This window comes from Schistocerca nitens, chromosome 6 (genome assembly GCF_023898315.1).
Source record: "Schistocerca nitens isolate TAMUIC-IGC-003100 chromosome 6, iqSchNite1.1, whole genome shotgun sequence".
Taxonomy (NCBI): domain Eukaryota; kingdom Metazoa; phylum Arthropoda; class Insecta; order Orthoptera; family Acrididae; genus Schistocerca; species Schistocerca nitens.
Window position 1 is genome coordinate 420,772,837 of NC_064619.1, and position 18,402 is coordinate 420,791,238.

At 44.2% G+C, this 18,402-nt stretch overlaps 1 protein-coding gene across 1 annotated transcript in view; it reads left to right on the forward strand.

Moving 5' to 3' along the window:
- LOC126263744 (lysosomal acid glucosylceramidase-like) overlaps nucleotides 1-18,402 on the forward strand; it is a 229,193-nt gene that overhangs the window by 12,597 nt on the left and 198,194 nt on the right. The window contains exon 2 of the mRNA XM_049960927.1: nucleotides 4,686-4,740. Coding sequence (XP_049816884.1) covers nucleotides 4,689-4,740 — 52 coding nt within the window. The 5' untranslated portion in view covers nucleotides 4,686-4,688. The remainder of the gene's footprint in view (nucleotides 1-4,685; nucleotides 4,741-18,402) is intronic.

The window sequence follows — 18,402 nt, forward strand, 5'->3', positions numbered from 1 at the left end:
ATTCGCACGCTGACACATTTTGATGGCCCAGAATTGAAATCTGGAGCAACTTGCGGAAGGGTTGCACTTCTGTCAAGTTGAACGGTGCTCTTCAGTCGTCGTCGGTACCGTTCTTGCAGGATCTTTTTCCGGCCGCAGCGATGTCGGAGATTTGATGTTTCACCGGATTCCTGATATTCTCGGTAAACTCGTGAAATGGTCGTATGGGAAAATCCCCAACTCATTGCTACCTCGGAGATGCTGTGTCCCATCGCTCGTGGGCTGACTATGACACCACGTTCAGACTCACTTAAATCTTGATAACCTGCCATTGTAGCAGCACTAACCAATCTAAGAGCTGCGCCAGATAGTGTTGTCTTATGTAGGCGTTGCCGACCGCAGCGCCGTATTCTGCCCGTTTACATCTTTCTTTATTTGAATACGCATGTCAGTACCAGCTTTTCTGGCGCTTCAGCGTAGAAGGGAAGGGGGCGTGACAGAGGGAGGGAACAGGGGGGGGGGCGGCATGAGGCACCAAATAATACGTCGCTTGTGGTAAAAAACATTTTCGAACCAGCCCTGCTCGCGCCCTGTATATCGCAGCCTTATACGCGGCAAAGACAAGATCAGGTTCAGGAACTCAAACGGAAATCCCTCGGTGAAAGATGTCGTTATTTTCGAGGAACGCTGTTCAGAAAGTTTAGAGAACCGGCATTTTAAGCTGATTGCAGAACAATTTTACTGCCGCCAACGTTCATATCGCATAAGGACCACGAAGATAAGATACCAGTAATTTTGGCCGTCGCTCTTTTTGCGAGTGGAACAGGAAAGTAAATGACTAGCAGTATTACAGGGTGCCCTCCGCCACGCACCGTACAGTTGCCTGCGGAGTGGGTACGTGTTAGGCTGTTGCATAATTTCGTGGCATTTGGTATTCCGATTGCTACGACTTTATTTATCTATTATCATTTTTTATTTGTAGTGAACTGTTGCTATTTGAGTTTAAATATTGGCATTTGGAAATAGTGAGTGGAGGTTGGACGCTATAAAATGGAGTGCCAAGTGGAGAAATCGAAACATTTCAGACATAGTCTTTTGTTTAATTTCAATAGAGGGGTGAGTAACGGAGGCAGCCACAAACATATCCGCCGTATATAGAAATAACGCCATTGAACAGAACACGGCAAGACAATGGTTTCCTCATTGTAAGGAGGATCATTTTGACATTAGGGACTCTCCATGTTCAAGAATACCTTTGGGGCTTAATGAAGATTGTTTGAACGCCTTAATCCTCAATGACGCACGTCATTGTTTTCGAGAACTGTAAAAAGTGGTGAACTCAGACCATTCCACTACCTTGCGACATTTGCGTGCAATCGGGAAGGTCCAGAAATCTAGTGTAAGGGTGCCGCACGAAAAGCAGCAGGTGGCCATATGTGCATCTCTGCTGTTCGTCATCATTTGTCTCGTGAACAACACCGACCATTCCTATCTTGTGTCGCGGGCTTAAATCACCCCGGGATATGACCATGCGGTGCATTTGACCTGCGGTCGTCGCACCGTGGTGCTGGCAGCAGTCAACATATGCAGAGGTGTGTTGGTGCATGTCAGAGTACGGTGCAGCGAGTAAGTGTGCAGATGTGGTAATGGTGACTTTGTGTTGAAAATGACTCAAAGAACACATATTGATGACGTTATGAGGGGTAGAGTACTAGGGCGACTGGAGGCTGTTCAAACGCAGCAAGTCGTAGGATGGGCCCTCCGTGTGCCACAAAGTGTGATCTAAGGATTATGGCAACGATTCCAGCAGTCAGGAAACTGTCCAGGCCCTACAGTACGGGACGTCCACAGTGTACAACACCAAGAGAAGACCAATATCTCACCATCAGTGCCCGCAGACGGCCACGGAGTACTGCAGGTAGCCTTGCTCGGGACATTACCGCAGCCACTGGAAAAGTTGTCTCCAGACATACAGTCTACAGACGACTGAACAGACATGGTTTATTCTCCTGGAGACCTGCAAGGTGCATTCCACTGGCCCTTGGTCACAGGAGAGCCCGTAAAGCTTGGTGTCAAGAACACAGTACTTGGTCATTGGAACAGTGGTCCCAGGTTATGTTCATGGACGAGTCCAGATGTAGTCTGAACAGTGATTCTCGCCTGGTTTTCATCTGGCGTGAACCAGGAACCACATACCAACCCCTTAATATCCTTGAAAGGGACGTGTATGGAGGTTGTTGTTTGATGGTGTGGCAAGGGATTATGAATGGTGCACGTACACCCCTGCATGTCTTTGACAGAGGTACTTTAATAGGTCAGGTGTATCGGGACGTCATTTTGCGACAGTATGTCCGCCTTTTCAGGCGTGCAGTGGGTCCCACCTTCGTGCTGATGGAGGATAACGCACGGCCCCACCGAGATGCCATCGTGGAGGAGTACCTTGAAACAGAAGATATCAGGCGAATGGAGTGGGCCGCCTGTTCTCCAGATCTAAACGCCATCGAGCACGTCTGCGATGCTCTCGGTCGACGTATCACTTCACGTCTTCAAACCCCTACTACACTTCATGAGCTCCGACAGGCACTGGTGCAAGAATGGGAGGCTATACTCCAACAACTGCTCGACTACCTGATCCAGAGTACGGTAACGTCCGCCCGCATTCTGCTAGAGAGATTAAAAACATGATACGGGAATTGGGTTGGGAAGTCATTCCGCACCCACCTTATTCACTTGATCTTACGCCCTCAGATTTTTATCTTTACGCTCTCTGTCGAACAGCCTTCAAGGAACGTCCTCTCTGGATGAAAAAGCGCACCCAACATGTCTCGAAATTTCTAGGCCTCAAAACCATCCGATTTCTATTGTCGCGGAATCGAAAAGTTACCCCAGTGTTGGCAAACTGCTTTAAATAGCGCAGGAGAATAGATTATCTATGATTAAAGTCTCTGTTATGTGCATTGTTGTGTTTGTTAAACTTATGGAAATACGCTACGAACTTATTCACCAAAGCAATAGATGTAGGTGTTATATAAAACGAATTCTATAATTCAGTAAAGTTTTGAGAATTTATTTATATGCTTATTTTTATACTACGCTTTGACTCGTATGAACAACAAATAAGTATGCAGAATGTAAGCTTAGCACAAAATCATTTACTTTACTTTTTTCTGGCAGTTGGTATTGAACGTCCAGCTTATGATTTCTGTCTCAAAAGAGTAAAAATGTCTTCTTCTCTGTATATAAACGGGCAATGTCCTGACTGACTCATCATCGCCCAGCCCCAACCGCTACGGATAGAAACTTGAAACTAGGAGTAATAGTGGATCTTATGCTGTAGGCGACGTTCAATAAGGGATTTTTCGGAATTCCAACCCTAAAGTGGTGAAGTAGGGAATGAAGGTTTTTTTGTTTTCTAAGTGTCGCTATTAAGCAATTTTGAAGCTATACCTACAAAATTTGAATTTGGTTTCTCGGTTAAAAATAAAGAAGTATGTGTTTCAGCATTTTTGGAAATTTAACCCTATGAGGTTGGAATAGCGAGTGAAAGTTTTTTTTTTTTTTGAAAATATAACATTATTAAAGAACTACTGAAGTATTTTTAAAGCTACACCTGTGAACATTGGTATTTGATTTCTCGGTTGCAAATAAAAATATACGTGTTTCAGTTTTGTTTTAGAAATTGAACACTTAAGGGGGTGAAGCAGGGGATGATACTTTTTATAAAAATATGCACCGCATTTTTTTTCTTCAACAAATCTTTATTGAACACAATGAGAATTACACACACACACGAAAGAATGCTGTTTTATCTACACATCTTATTTTTCCACGTACTCTGCATCCCGTTCTATGGCCTTCCTATATCGCGAAACAAGGACGTTTACGCGCTTTCGGTACCAATCCTTGTGCTGGTGGCGGAGCCAGTGCTTCACTGTGTGAATCACCTCCTCATCGCCCTCAAAGTGTCTTCCACGAATAGTATCTTTTAATAGAGAATGACAACATCAGCTCGCTGCAGCACGTCAGGTGTGACAGCCGTGAATGGTCTCCCCGACCACTGCAAATCGTGGAGCTCTGCCGAACCGCCTTCTGATGACCTCACCCTCCGCGCCCAGCGACTAACTGCACTTCTGTCGGCAGCAGATGCTCCATAGACTTTGCACAAGCGTTTGTCAGTATTCTCCACAATTTCTTTCTCTGCCGTGAGAAATTCAATGACGGCACGTTGCTTGTAACGTACATCACCTACAAACGCCATTTTGAAATTCTCTCTCAGCTGCGCTATCTGTCGGAAGTGACGGAAACTTGGCGCGCTCACTCAGGAGACTTCAAATAATACATACGTAACGTTTCACATTCGTAGCATTGTTTTCGGCTGAAAAAAATATGCGGTGCGTTACTTTCTGGCCAATCCTCTTAGTTCCCCGAGGAAAATTTAGTTTACAATATTATTTATAGTTGCCAACGTACCAGGAGTTCTTAATAAAGAGCAAGGATCCACACTTACGGTACAGTTGCCCCTAATGCCACAGTGTTGAGGGCATCGGAAGAAGGTACACTGAAAGAAAGTCCTTCCATACGTCCCATTTGGTAAATCAAGGCTAATTTGTGAACTTTAAACTTTTAAAAAGAAAACCCATTTGCATCAGTATCACTCGATACTCATGGTTTTTTTTTTTTTTTTTTTTTTTTTTTTTTTTTTTCAGGCTATGGAGCTCCTGCATGCACTGGCTGCTCTCTTCGTCCTAAGTTTTTCTGCAGGTAAGATATCTGTTACAGCTACATGTAAGAAAAATGAAAGCTCAGAAATGGAAGCAATAAATCAGTTGTATGCCGTGTAGAACTAACTGCATGCACTTCATGAGTAACCACATAATGAAAAAGTTTTTCTGCAATTTCGTTAAAAAAATCTTCGGCCAAGCTATGCGATTCAATGTATAATATTTACTGCGACAGTAGGTGGGAGGAGCAACTTCATATCCTCATCCAGACATCTGCCTTCATATCATAAATGCTTCCCTAAATCACTTGTTGTAAATACCAGAGTATTTCCTTACACTTTGTTATGAAAGATTTCGTTCCACATCTTTGTGCTGACTAAGCTTGCACATTGTCTTTAGTGATAGTGATTGAATAAGCTGAATTGAGGTCTTCCGCCAAGTCCTAATTTTGTTTATTATTTTTCCACATGATTTTTGACACCATATTTCGTATGCTGCTCCTTAATTATTACTAGATTTTCAGTAGTCCACGATTCACTTCAATTCACTCTGATGAATCAATACACGGTGACCACCAGGTTAATGACATGTTGCTTCATCTTTGGAACGCAATACAGCAGCGATTCGGCAAGGCATGGAGTTGTAATTTCTTTGTAGGTATCATGTGTTTACGCAATGGTCACACAACTCCTGTAAATTATGGACAGGTAGTTTGTGGGCGCGAAGCTAGCGCTTGACAGCGTCCAAGATGTTTTCCATTGCACTTCGATCAGGTGAATTTGATGGTGAAGACACTATTAGTTCAGTCTCGTGCTCCTCAAACCCTTGGCACGATTGTGGACTCGTTACACGAACTGCTATCCTGCTGGAAGAGACGCTCGCCACTGGAAAGGACATCAAGTGTGAAGGGATGCTGGTGGTTCACACCAACCTTCAGATAGTCCAAAGCTGTCATGGTGCCTTCAGCTACTACCACAGGACCATGGAAGCCCAGGTAGTTTCTCCATAGCATACCACTGCCCTCAATGACCTGTGTCCAAGGCATGGTGCATGTCTTGAGCAACCGTTTGCCAGGATGATTGCTTACCAAGACGGGACCATCGACCTGGTGTGTCAATAAACGTAATTCACCCAACCAGGCGACACGTTTCCACTGATCCACATTCCAATCTCTATGATCCCATGCCAATTGCAGACATAACTGATGATGTCGTTGGGTCAACATGTGAACACATATTAGTCATCTGCTGCAGTGTTCCATGATCAACAGTGCATACTGAATGGTATGTTCTGAAATACTTCCACTTCCACCAGTATTGTAGTCTGCCGTCAGATCTACCCTGACTACCTTGCTTTATAGAGCAGTTAACTTTCCGACCTTCACCTTCTGAAACGTCGATGTCCAACACGTTGTCACCTATTAATGGTCCCACTGCCTTTCAGTCACTTCCCACAAATGATTATGACAGTAGCACGTGAACAGCAGACCAGCTTCGCCATTTCCGATATACTTGCCCCCAGGCGCCTGGCTGTGATAATTTGTCCTTTGTCAAAGAGACCTATGTCAGTGGATTTCCCCATTTGGGAACGATTCCCCATTAGTCTCTGCTCCTCTTACCCAAGGTTATTCATAAGTACCCCTGGGGTTTCAGAAGATGGCTGCGCAAAAAGTACAAGACATAGAGCAGAATCACACAAACCAATGGTTAGAACAGGTCTCCAAATTTCGATTCGTGATATGCGCCATGGCAAAGGAGCACTAGGAGGCAGGCTAGTCAGAACATGTAGACAACTCATTGCTCCCTACTGTCGCATCAAAGTAGTTCGTGCTTGCAAAAAAATCAACCTAGTGGACAACATTCCAAATCGGGATGCTGTCTTTGTGCACAAACGCACCTACTGATGTTTGTCGCGCCACAGACGACTCCTATATTTAGGATCTGTTATGTGAGTTGAGCTCATGGAGAGATGCCCTGTACGCTGATAGGTGCCTTGATTTTTCTCTTGGCCATCTTCTAAAACCTCAGAGATACTAAAAAATAACCCTGTGTCCTTTCCCTAATAATATCAAGTGCCCACAACACCATCTGGCTGCATTAAATCTCATGGTGCGCAATGGTCTTAAACTTTTGTCCCATCAGTATGCAGTATATAGGCAGTCGTAAGTATTTACAAAAACCGCTATTACAGGAAAACTGAAGCCACTACAGAAATTCTGAAATTAGACCTGGATTCAGGGATGAATTATCTTCCAGAAACTGTGTATATCGTTCCTGTAACAGAACTTTTTTCCTTGACCAATGGGTACATTCGTGGTCTAAAAATCATGCCCTAGAAGAAATGAATGGTTGTATTCTGTTAAAGAGTCCTAACGTCTATCTGGCAGGCTTCTATCTGGCCCATCCATCAATGTCCATTTTTATAACTATTGCTTTGAAGTCTGTGGGACAAATGACGTATGATTAGACGGAAAGGGACCAATAAGATGGGCACACTTAACCGGAAGTCCGTATATCTGGATTTTGAATGAAAGGCTGGAAAGATATACGATGTCATGGACTTTTTCTAGGTCAGAGGCATCAAAATTGTGGGTATTCTGTTGTTAAGTTGATGGGATAGGAAATGTGTAAGGTATAGGAGTTGGCCATCAGAGGGAAATTTTGGGCGGAATCCATACTGGTTAACAGGAAGGTGTATGAACTGGTTCAGGCGTTTGTGCATGCGTTGGGTAGAGAATGGAAGCGGAGACCTGTCCAAGCAATGATGTGAGGCCGATGCGACGACAGAAGGAAGTCTCAGTAGGGTATTCACTTGTTCTGAGGAAAAGAAAGAGTTTGGAGGCTTTTCACAGGTCAATACAGTAACCTGTTGAGAAGTATGATTCCCCATGCGTTTCTACTCCACTGACGTGCTTTTCCTGCCGCGTCACGTGCCTGCGACACTGGCATTCAGCCTTGTGATGGACCGCGGTCATGTTTTGGCTCATTAGCGCATGCAGCACCTCACTAGTGCTGCATGCACTAATGAGCCAAAACATGACCACGGCCAAGCAGCTGGAGCTTACAACTCCTCTGCTCGTGGCAAAAAGTGTACCGAGCAGAGGTCGCTTCGTCTGGCGCCAATAGTGATACTCAGTCTTGACCATTAAGACACGAGTGCAATCGGAAGTTAGAGAGTACCCACCACCTGCCGACCGCAACCCCCCCCCCCCCCCCAATCATTCACACGCAAACCATTAGCATTACCACCCAACTGAACTTCGGGAAGAAAAAGATTTTAAAATGATGAAACATAAACGATAATTAGTTTTTGGTAGGTGTTTTATTAAACCGCAAACTAATGAACCAATCACACAACTGGTACCGCTTATTGCTAACAACTGTTTTTTATAGAATGATGAAACACATCTCAGTGCATCGTGAGCGCTGCCTTCAAATCCTTCAGAGAAAAGAAAGGTAACAGGTAGACACTTACTAGAAAACATGCTTCCTCTGCAAAACTGCTCTCTGTAGCGACACTTGCTTACCCCCGTCCTGCACTCCTATTTAATATCAACCAATTAAAAATTTGTTGCACTGTACTTACTGTATGTAAATCAGTTGACTGCTGGCAGAAATTGGAAGTGTGGTGTCACCGCCAGACACTACACTTGCTAGGTGGTAGCCTTTAAATCGGCCGCGGTCCGTTAGTATACGTCGGACCCGCGTATCGCCACTATCAGTGATTGCAGACCGAGCGCCGCCACACGGCAGGTCTAGAGAGACGTCCTAGCACTCGCCCCAGTTGTACAGCCGACTTTGCTAGCGATGGTTCACTGTCGACATACGCTCTCATTTGCCGAGACGACAGTTTAGCATAGCATTCAGCTACGTCATTTGCTACGACCTAGCAAGGCGCCATATGTCTTCTGAACAGATAATATTGGGACTCATGTACCGTCAAGAGCGACGTTCATCATTAACGGATTAAAGTTAAGTATCAAACTAATTACGTCAGCTTTCTGAATTCTAATTCCTTGTCACGTTCCAGACCTCGCGTCAGTATAGTTCTTCCCTCCTCACGCCAGCCTGCGTGAGCTAAAACGCGTGCATTTCGGCCTCCTCTAGTAACACGGTGTTGGCTCTTCTGCCAACACCACAGGAAGAAAATGGTTCAAATGGCTCTGAGTACTATGGGACTCAACTGCTGTGGTCATTAGTCCCCTAGAACTTAGAACTACTTAAACCTAACTAACCTAAGGACATCACACACATCCATGCCCGAGGCAGGATTCGAACCTGCGACCGTAGCAGTCGCACGGTTCCGGATTGCGCGCCTAGAACCGCGAGACCACCGCGGCCGGCACCACAGGAAGACTTAAGGCTGTCAATGCTTTGTGCCTGTCCACTGCCAATAATAATAATAATAATAATAACAATTTCGGATATATAGAGTAATGGCTCTGAGCACTATGGGACTTAACTTCTTAGGTCATCAGTCCTCTAGAACTTAGAACTACCTAAACCTAACTAACCTAAGGACATCACGCACATCCATGCCCGAGGCAGGATTCGAACCTGCGACCGTAGCGCTCGCGCGGTTCCAGACTGTAGCGCCTAGAACCGCTCGGCCACTTCGGCCGGCTGTGGCAGTTCGTCACATTATTATGAAGAATGCTTCACGCGCTGTGTGTAAACATGCGCACGCCGCGCTGAGGCGCTCAACCTTGGCTTGGCAGCCGTTGAGAACGGAGCTACCTTTGGATGTTACCGCCATGTGCGAATGGCGCGCAGTTATTTGGTTTTTGAACACAAAGGGCACTGCGCAGATTGAAATCCATTGCCAATTGACGGAAGTGTATGGTGAGTCGTGCATGGATGTTCAAAATGTTCGTAATTGGTGTAGAGAATTTGCAGCTGGTCGGACCGAAATTCACGACGAACAAAGGAGCGGGAGACCATCAGTTTCTCAGGAGACAGTGTTGAAGGTTGAGCAAAGCATGCGTGAAGATCGGCGAATCATCCTGGATGATCTCTGGACGTTGGTTCCTGAGGTTTCCCGAAGCACCGCTCACAGAATTTTAACGGAAACATTGAACTACCGGAAGTGTGCGCAGGATGAGTGCACGCATGCTGACTGAGGTCCACATGCGGCTACGATGCTTCCCGCGCATTTCTTCACCGCCTTGCAGCCGAACAGGACAACTTTCTGGACTCAGTTGTCACGGGTGACGAAACCTGGGCATACCACTTTACACCTGAGACCAAGCAACAAGCACGCCAGTTGCGGTATCCTTCGCCAAAGCCGCGGAAATTCAAACAAACACAGTCTGCCGGTAAAGTCATGACAGCCGTTTTTTGGGATCGGAAAGGGGTATTGTTGGTCGACTTCATGCCCACTGGGACCACAATTAACGCTGACAGGTACTGTGAGACTCTGAAAAAACTCAAATGGGCAATTCAGAACCGGAGAAGAGGAATGTTGGGCAAGGGCTCGTCTACACATCGCTCGGCAAACAGTTGCTCTCCTGCAACAGTTTCAGTGGAACATAATCACCCACCCACCATATAGTCCTGACTTGGCGCCCTATGACTATCACCTGTTCCCTAGGTTAAAAGAACATTTCGCCGGAAAGCGATTCAGCTCCGACGACGATGTGAAAGAAGAGGTTCATAACTTTCTGAATAGCATGGCGGCAAGCTGGTATGACATGAGCATACAAAAACCGCCACAGGGTCTACAAAAATGCATCGACAGAAATGGTGATTATGTCGAAAAATAGCTAAATGTTCAAGCTGTAAACTGATGTAAACCATTGTAGAATGGCTGGCTGGTTCAAATGGCTCTGAGCACTATGGGACTTAACATCTATGGTCATCAGTCCCCTAGAACTTAGAATTACTTAAACCTAACTAACCTAAGGACATCACACAACACCCAGCCATCACGAGGCAGAGAAAATCCCTGACCCCGCCGGGAATCGAACCCGGGCGTGGGAAGCGAGAACGCTACCGCACGACCACGAGATGCGGGCATTGTAGAAATAAACAGGTCTACGTACTTATAAAAAATAGGAGAGCTTACTTTTGGGATTACCCTCGTACAAACAATGAGTCATTCACATATCAGACTTGGGTAAAACTCTTCCAAGCATTCCCGTGTCACATTTTTATGCAATCCCTATTCACTCCAGTCCCTCAGCCTTAGGGGTGCTGGGGTGGTTATTGCCACAGTAAATTTTTCTAGATAGCAAGTGTTTCCATTTTAGTAGACATTCTTTCAGGTATTACAAAGATATGCTGATATGTCACTGCCGGCCGCTGGTAGCCGAGCGGTTCTAGGCGCTTCAGTCTGAAACCGTGCGACCGCTACGGTTAGTTATGTGTAAGTAGTTCTAAGTTCTAGGGGACTGATGACCTGAGATGTTAAGTCCCATAGTGCTCAGAGCCATTTTTTTATATGTCACTGTCTTTGCACTCTAACTCTAGGAGTGAACTGTCATCGTGACTGTCACCAGTAAGTCTAGTGACCACGAAAACTACGAATTTGATACTAGTGTAGGTCGTTATCACATATTTTTATTTGTCACATCTTCTCCCATCACTCCTACCATTAGGGGAGATAGGGATATTAACTGTCGGAAAAAAATAATGCAGCAAACTGATTTTATTGAAATGTGATGTATTAGGTAGTTCATCATTGTAGAGGTATATGGAAACAAATTCAGACCAGATGACATGGAAGTCACAGTAAAGGGTGTCCAGACAGTCGCATCAATACTCAGAGTACCCCCTCATGCGGTATTCTCGCATGCGGACGACCATAAAGGTGCAGATTGGTATCCTGTGATAGATTCTTTGAAGCACCTTGCACCTTTTGTTGCAGCTCTTCAATGGTTCTTGCAGGCTCTGGAGAACAAATAAGATCCCACTTCACCATGTCCCATACGTGTTCAATTGGCGACAGATTTGGTGATCTTGCTGACCATGACATTTGGACACTAGAAAGAGCATCTTACATTGCAGCAGCGATATGTGGACGTGCACTGTCCTGATGAAAAAGCTCATCACCTTCCTGTCAAAGAAATGGCAGTATCACGGGGATAACAAGCCGTTCAATGTAATGGACACCGGTTACTTTATGCCGCAGAAACACCAGTTGTGACCGTGAGTCGTATCTGAAGGTGTGCCACACCATGAAGTCTGGGATGGAACCTCTGTGTCGTGAGTGAATGCACTCCAGAATAGGTCGCCCACTAGATCTACGCCATGCACATATACATCTAGATGCAAGTCAGTTAGAACCTATTCTCATCAGATGACAACAGAGTGCTATTTCGCTCCCCCGTCGACTCTTTTGAGACACGGAAGTAGTCAAACTCGGCGGTGTAGTGGTGTCACGGGTAGCCTGGCGAAAGGCGCAACTGATGACGGTTCCCAATGGTTCTTGCGATCACATCAGATGCAACATATGCCCAGATTTCTTTCCTGGATTATGTTCGGTCGGCCAATGTTGCTCTCACATTGCACTGATCCTGATGTGCATCTATAGAGGAGACCGGGGTAATGATGCCAACTTAAGGGAAATTGATTTTTTACCTCATTACTAGATCAATATGATTTTTTTCAGACACATGTATTTTTAAATTTTAAGGTTATTTTGAAAAAGTATACATAGTGGCGTCATAATCCTGAGCATTGGGGTAATAAGGCCATGTCCTTGGAGTAATGATGCCAAGCATCTGAAAGTCAAGGAAAAACGCACAAAATTAAAGATTATTGGTAAACGGGTATTATAACTGTTGTAATTTACGCTTGACATTCTCTTTTATGAGACAATAAGAGGACTGAATAATACTTGTCAATGTAAAACTCGAATTAAAATCATTTTATAGCTGAGGCTTGATTAAGAAATTCGGCAAAAATAACAAATATAGTTTTCTGTACTATCAAAACTACTACACTGTGCATGTGCCTATTGCCACAATGTATGCATCTGTACCACAGTTTACTTTGTCCAAATTCACCACAAACATGGCGGATTTAAATGTTGTCGTAAAAAATATTGAAGGTGTCATCATCCTTATCTTCCATCCTTATTATCATCACACAAATCTTCATTAAGATCATTATCATCAGTTGATCAAGATTGAAAACTTATTAGGTACCTATATGGCGTTTTCTTGTTTTTATTTTCTTCTTTTATTTCCTTCTGATTCTCTTTCCCCCTTTGTGCCTTTTTCTAGTACAGGTTTCTCTTGCTTCTTTGTCTCGATATCTTCGAGGATTGTTTTCATTGGAGTTCCTATAAGTACCTTCGATTGTCCTTCGCGACTGGAGTTCCTTTCCATTTGCTGTATTGCAATCTTGAGAACAGGTGAAATTTTGTTCAGTGCTTTGTAAAATTCTCTCCTGATGGTCCTGGAAGATTTGTTTCAGTTTCAAGCAAAGTAAGCTTCGTCTCTTTCAATACTCCTCAGACAAAGGCCTGCTGTCAGAGTGCGCAGATTCTTGTGCAGTTTCCTCTGCGTCATCACAGACTGTGTGTTGCTACGCTGTACTGCAGTAAATTTGCTCTCTTTAATCTTCCCTTGAATCAGTGGAGGTATGCCTTTGCTCTTAAATCCAGAAACATCCTTTTCAATGGTAGCAACACTCAAGTAGGACTTCTTCAATACGTGGGCGATATCATATTGAATGATTTCATTATATATGTTTGCTCTCATAAATTTTTCACGTTCATTGTTAAATTCTTTCTTCAGCTGTTCATCATAGAAAAATACATCTAGGGCTTGCATTTTATGAGAGGTATGGGGAGATATGGACACTACATGTACGTGATTCATGCGTCAAAACTGAAAAGTATTCAACGAAACATGACTACCATGGTTGTCCAACAACAACAGAACAGGATCGTCCAGGGTGGGTTTATAGATTTTCTTGAAATGTTCCAACCACTCTTGAAATAATGCCTCATTCAACCATCCAACCACCCATTGTGGGAGTACCAAGAAGGGGCTCCAATTGGGCCACCTCTCTCCTCTCACTGCGATAAATTACCACATGGGGGACATAAGAAGCTGACACACTGAAGCAGCAAATCACCGTTATGTTTCTTCCTCTATCCCAGCTGATTGCCTAAAATCTCACAGTTTTATGAACAGTTGAAATGCGTAAATAATGGGCCGCTGATTGCATGCGCGCTAATGTCGCTCGATAGCAACCCCGATGGGTTCAATAGGATCTACGTCAGACGAATTTGGTGCTCGAGACATCAACGTGAGTTCATTATAATGCTCCTCAAATCACTGTAGCAAGGTTCTGGCTCCAAGACACGGACAATTATACTGTTAAAAGGTGACATCGCCGTCGGGGAAGACACCAAGCGTAAACGGACGCAAGTGTTTCGTAAATATCAGCATGTCTTCGATTACTACCAAAGGTCCCATGCAAGTACAGGAGGATGTCTCCCATAGCGTAATACTGCTCCCACCAGCTATGTCCGTGGCGCCCTGTATGTTTCGAGCCGCCGTTCACTTCGATGACGGCGCATGTGGAGACGAACATCGACCTAGTGTAGCAAAAATGTGATTCACCCGAAGAACCGACACGTTTCCATTGATCGGACGGTCGGATCCCGATGGTCCCGTGCCCATTGAACTCATAATTGACGATGTCGTTGGTCAACTTATGCGTGCATCAAAATTGTGCTCTTTCGGCAGAGATGCCACGGATCACCACCTATTCTACATTATAGAGCATACAAGTCTCCGATCCCCACGTTCTGTGGATGGTTGTGGACGTCTAATCATTTAGCGCCTAGTAGTAGTAGCTTCACAGTCCTTCTACCTCATTCTGTAGATGCTCACGACAGTAGCACGTGAACATTCGACCAGCTTCGCCATTTTCGAGATATTCGTTCAAGGCTCTGAGTAGTAATAATCTGCCTTTGCCAAAGTTGCTTATCTCAACGGATTTCCCCATCTGCAGCCCCTAGCCTCACTAGAGTGATTTCCCGTCCGTGTCTGTTCCGCTTACATATTTTTGCTACCGCGTCATGTGCCCGCAGCGCCAACAAGAGGCATCCATCGTAGCGTTGGGCAGTGGTCATAATGTCTTGGCTTATCAGTGTGCCATGGAACACAGACCTTGAGGGTTTTGCATTTTTTTCGGCAGTGTATTACCCGTCAATATTTTAATACAGATAATGAGTCACGTATATACAAAATTTGATTGAAATAGTTCCAGACGTTCCTGAGTTAAGCTGCTATGTCACCCCCACCCACATGGTTCGCGTGTGGTTCCTACCGCACAGAAACCTTTGCAGGCAGGCACACAACAACTCACTTAAGTTTCATTGTAATCGGATGAATGGTATAGGAATGCATTGAAGACGAACACACAAGTGTCTGTTTTTGTCTGTGAGGCTGAAGATAAATAGGGGAAAGGTCCAGCATCAAATGACGAACTCGTATGTAACATCCAGGCTAAGTTCGTCTCGGTGCCCAAGCAGGTCGAGTAGGGATGGGCTGTTATGAATACGAGTCGTGATTAATTATATCCTAATTAATAATCGGTTATTCGATTGTTATGTTACGTCTTTGTTTTTATGTTTACAAAGCAATCCCCAAGTAATTTTTTTGTGTGATAGAAAGGTCAGTTCTACAAATAATAGAGCAATGCTGCCATACTTATATTTGTCATTTTTTGCAGCTAACAATAGTTGCACAGTTTTTGGAAATGCACAATTACCAGTTTTTTAATTCTTAGCAGAAATATAGGCCTATATACTACCTACTTAGCTTTTATTAGTGAAGCTAATTAGTGTCGTTATTTTTAATATAGATATGTTTATAAGCACCAAAATTTTTCAGAAAGAAATCTAACAACAGTTTATGTAAAGATGTTCCACTGATGAGAGAATTGTCCAATCTGACTTGTCAAAACCCGTCCTGAATTTTTTATGCAGGAAGGATACAACTGAAGAAATGCATTGTTATAATTTTAGCTGCTAAAACACACTGCAAGTATTTTTTAGAAATTGTTGAAGTCACTCGTTTTTGTTGCACGAAGAACTACCCATCAGAGCCATTAAATGTATTCGCACTTGCGAATAAGGACAACCGTCAGCTGTAAAATGGAAGGACGACAGTGAAAATCTGTGCCGGACCGGGCCTCGAACTCGGCTTTAACGCTTATCGCCAGCGGTCGCCTTACCATTTGGCTATCCGTGCACGACTCATCGCTACACCCGTACTTCCATATGTCGTCAACCATACGTAATTTTCGTTGTCGTCATTCCATTCCACAGCAGATAGTTGTCCTTTTTCGCAATTCCGAATACATTTAATGTGCACTGAAGAGCCAAAGAAACTGGTACACCTGCCTAATATCGTGTAGGACCCCAGCGAGCACGCAGAAGTGCCGCAACTCGATGTGACATGGACTCGACTAATGTTAGAAGTGGTGCTGGAGGGAACTGACACCTTGACCAGGGCTGTCCATAAATCCGTTAAGAGTGCGAGGGTGTGGAGATCTCTTCTGAACAGCACGTTGGAAGGCATCGCAGATATGCTCAATAATGTACATTTCTGGGGAGTTTAGTGGAAAGTGGAAGTGTTTAAACTCAGAAGAGTGTTCCTGGAGCCACTTTGTAGCAATTCTAGAAGTGTGGGGTCTCGCATTGTCCTGCTGGAATTGCCCAAGTCCGTCGGAATGCACAATGGACATGAATGGATGCAGGTGATCAGACCGGATGCTTACGTACGTGTCACCTGCCAGAGCTGTATCTAACGTATCAGGGGTCCCATATCACTCCAACTGCACACACCCCACACCATTATAGAGCCTTCACCAGCTTGAACAGTCCCCAGCTGATATGCAGGGTCCATGATATGCCATCTAGTATTATGGGTAACTCTAAAATATTTCTGTTTGCTGATGACACTAGCTTGGTAGTAAAGGATGTTGTGTGCAACATTGACTCGCTTTCAAATAGTGCAGTACATGACCTCAGTTCATGGCTTGTAGAAAATAAACTAACGTTAAATCACAGTAAGACTCAGTTTTTACAGTTTCTAACACACAATTCAACAAAACCTGACGTTTTAATCTCACAGAACGGGCATATGATTTGTGAAACTGAACAGTTCAAATTTGCTAGGTGTTCAGATAGATAGTAAGCTGTCGTGGAAAGCTCACCTTCAGGATCTTGTTCAAAGACTTAATACTGCCATTTTTACTATTCGAACGGCGTCAAAAGTGAGTGATACTTCGACACGTAAATTAGTCTACTTTGCTTATTTTCATTCACTTATGTCGTATGGTATTATGTTTTGGGGTAAGTCTTCCCATTCTAGAAGGATATTTTTGGCTCAGAAACGGGCGGTTCGGGCAATAAGTGGTGTGAGTTCACGAACCTCTTGTCGACCTCTGTTCACGAGTCTGGGTATTTTGACATTGGCCTCTCAATATGTATATTCCTTATTGTCGTTTCTTGTTACCAATATTAGTTTATTCCCAAGAATAAGCAGCTTTCACTCGGTTAATACTCGGCAGAAATCAAACCTCCATTTGGATCGGACTTCCTTAACTCTTGTGCAAAAAGGTGTGCAGTATACTGCTGCAGCCATTTTCAATAAGCTGTCACTCGAATTCAAAAATCTTAGCAGTAATCCATGCGCTTTCAAATCGAAACTGAAGAGTTTCCTCATGGGTCACTCCTTCTATTCTGTCGAGGAGTTCCTTGAAAAATTAAGCTGGTTCTTATTGTATTGCTGATAGCGTTTACTTAAACTTATGGACTGACTTTTTTCAGGTTCATGAACATTTATTTTTATCTGTTATTACTTTTCTGTTGTAAGTTCATGTACTGACACGTTCCATGACCTTGGAGATTTGCTCCTCAATTTGGTCCTACGGAACTTGACGTGTAAATAAATAAATAAATGAGGTTGTCTCCATACCCGTACACGTTCCGCTCGATACAGTTTGAAACGAGACTCGTCCGATGAGGCAACATGTTTTCAGTCATCAGTAATCCAATGTCGGAGTTGACAGGTCTAGGAGAGGCGTAAAACTTTATGTCGTGCAGTCATCAAGGGTACACGAGTGGGCCTTCGTCTCCGAAAGTCCATATCGATGATGTTTCGTTGAATGATTCGCACGATGACACATTTTGATGGTCCACCAATGAAATCTACAGCAATTTGCGGAAGGGTTGCACTTGAAGGATTCTCTCCAGTCGTCGTTGGTACCGTTCTTGCAGGATCTTTTTCCGACCGCAGCGATATCGGAGATTTGATGTTTTACCGGATTTCTTATATTCACTGTAAACTCGTGAAACGGTCGCACGGGACAATCCCTACTTCATCGCTATCTCGGAAATGCTGTGTCCCATCGCTCGTGCGCCGACTGTAACACCACTTTCAAACTCACTTAAATCTTGATAACTTCCCATTGTAGCAGCAGTAAGCGATCTAACCACTGCACCAGACATTTGTTGTCTTACATAGACGTTGCCGACCGCAGCGCCGTATTCTGCCTGTTTACATATAGAATACGCTCATCTATGCTAGTTTCTTTGGCGCTTCAGTGTATTTCACAACGGCTGTAGTCGCCGCAGTGCCTGTTCTTGCATGCATGTCCAAAGAAACTTTGCATTGTAATCAGAAAAACACAAGCACTGCAGTATCGTACTCATGGCAACAGTTTGTACAGCCGTT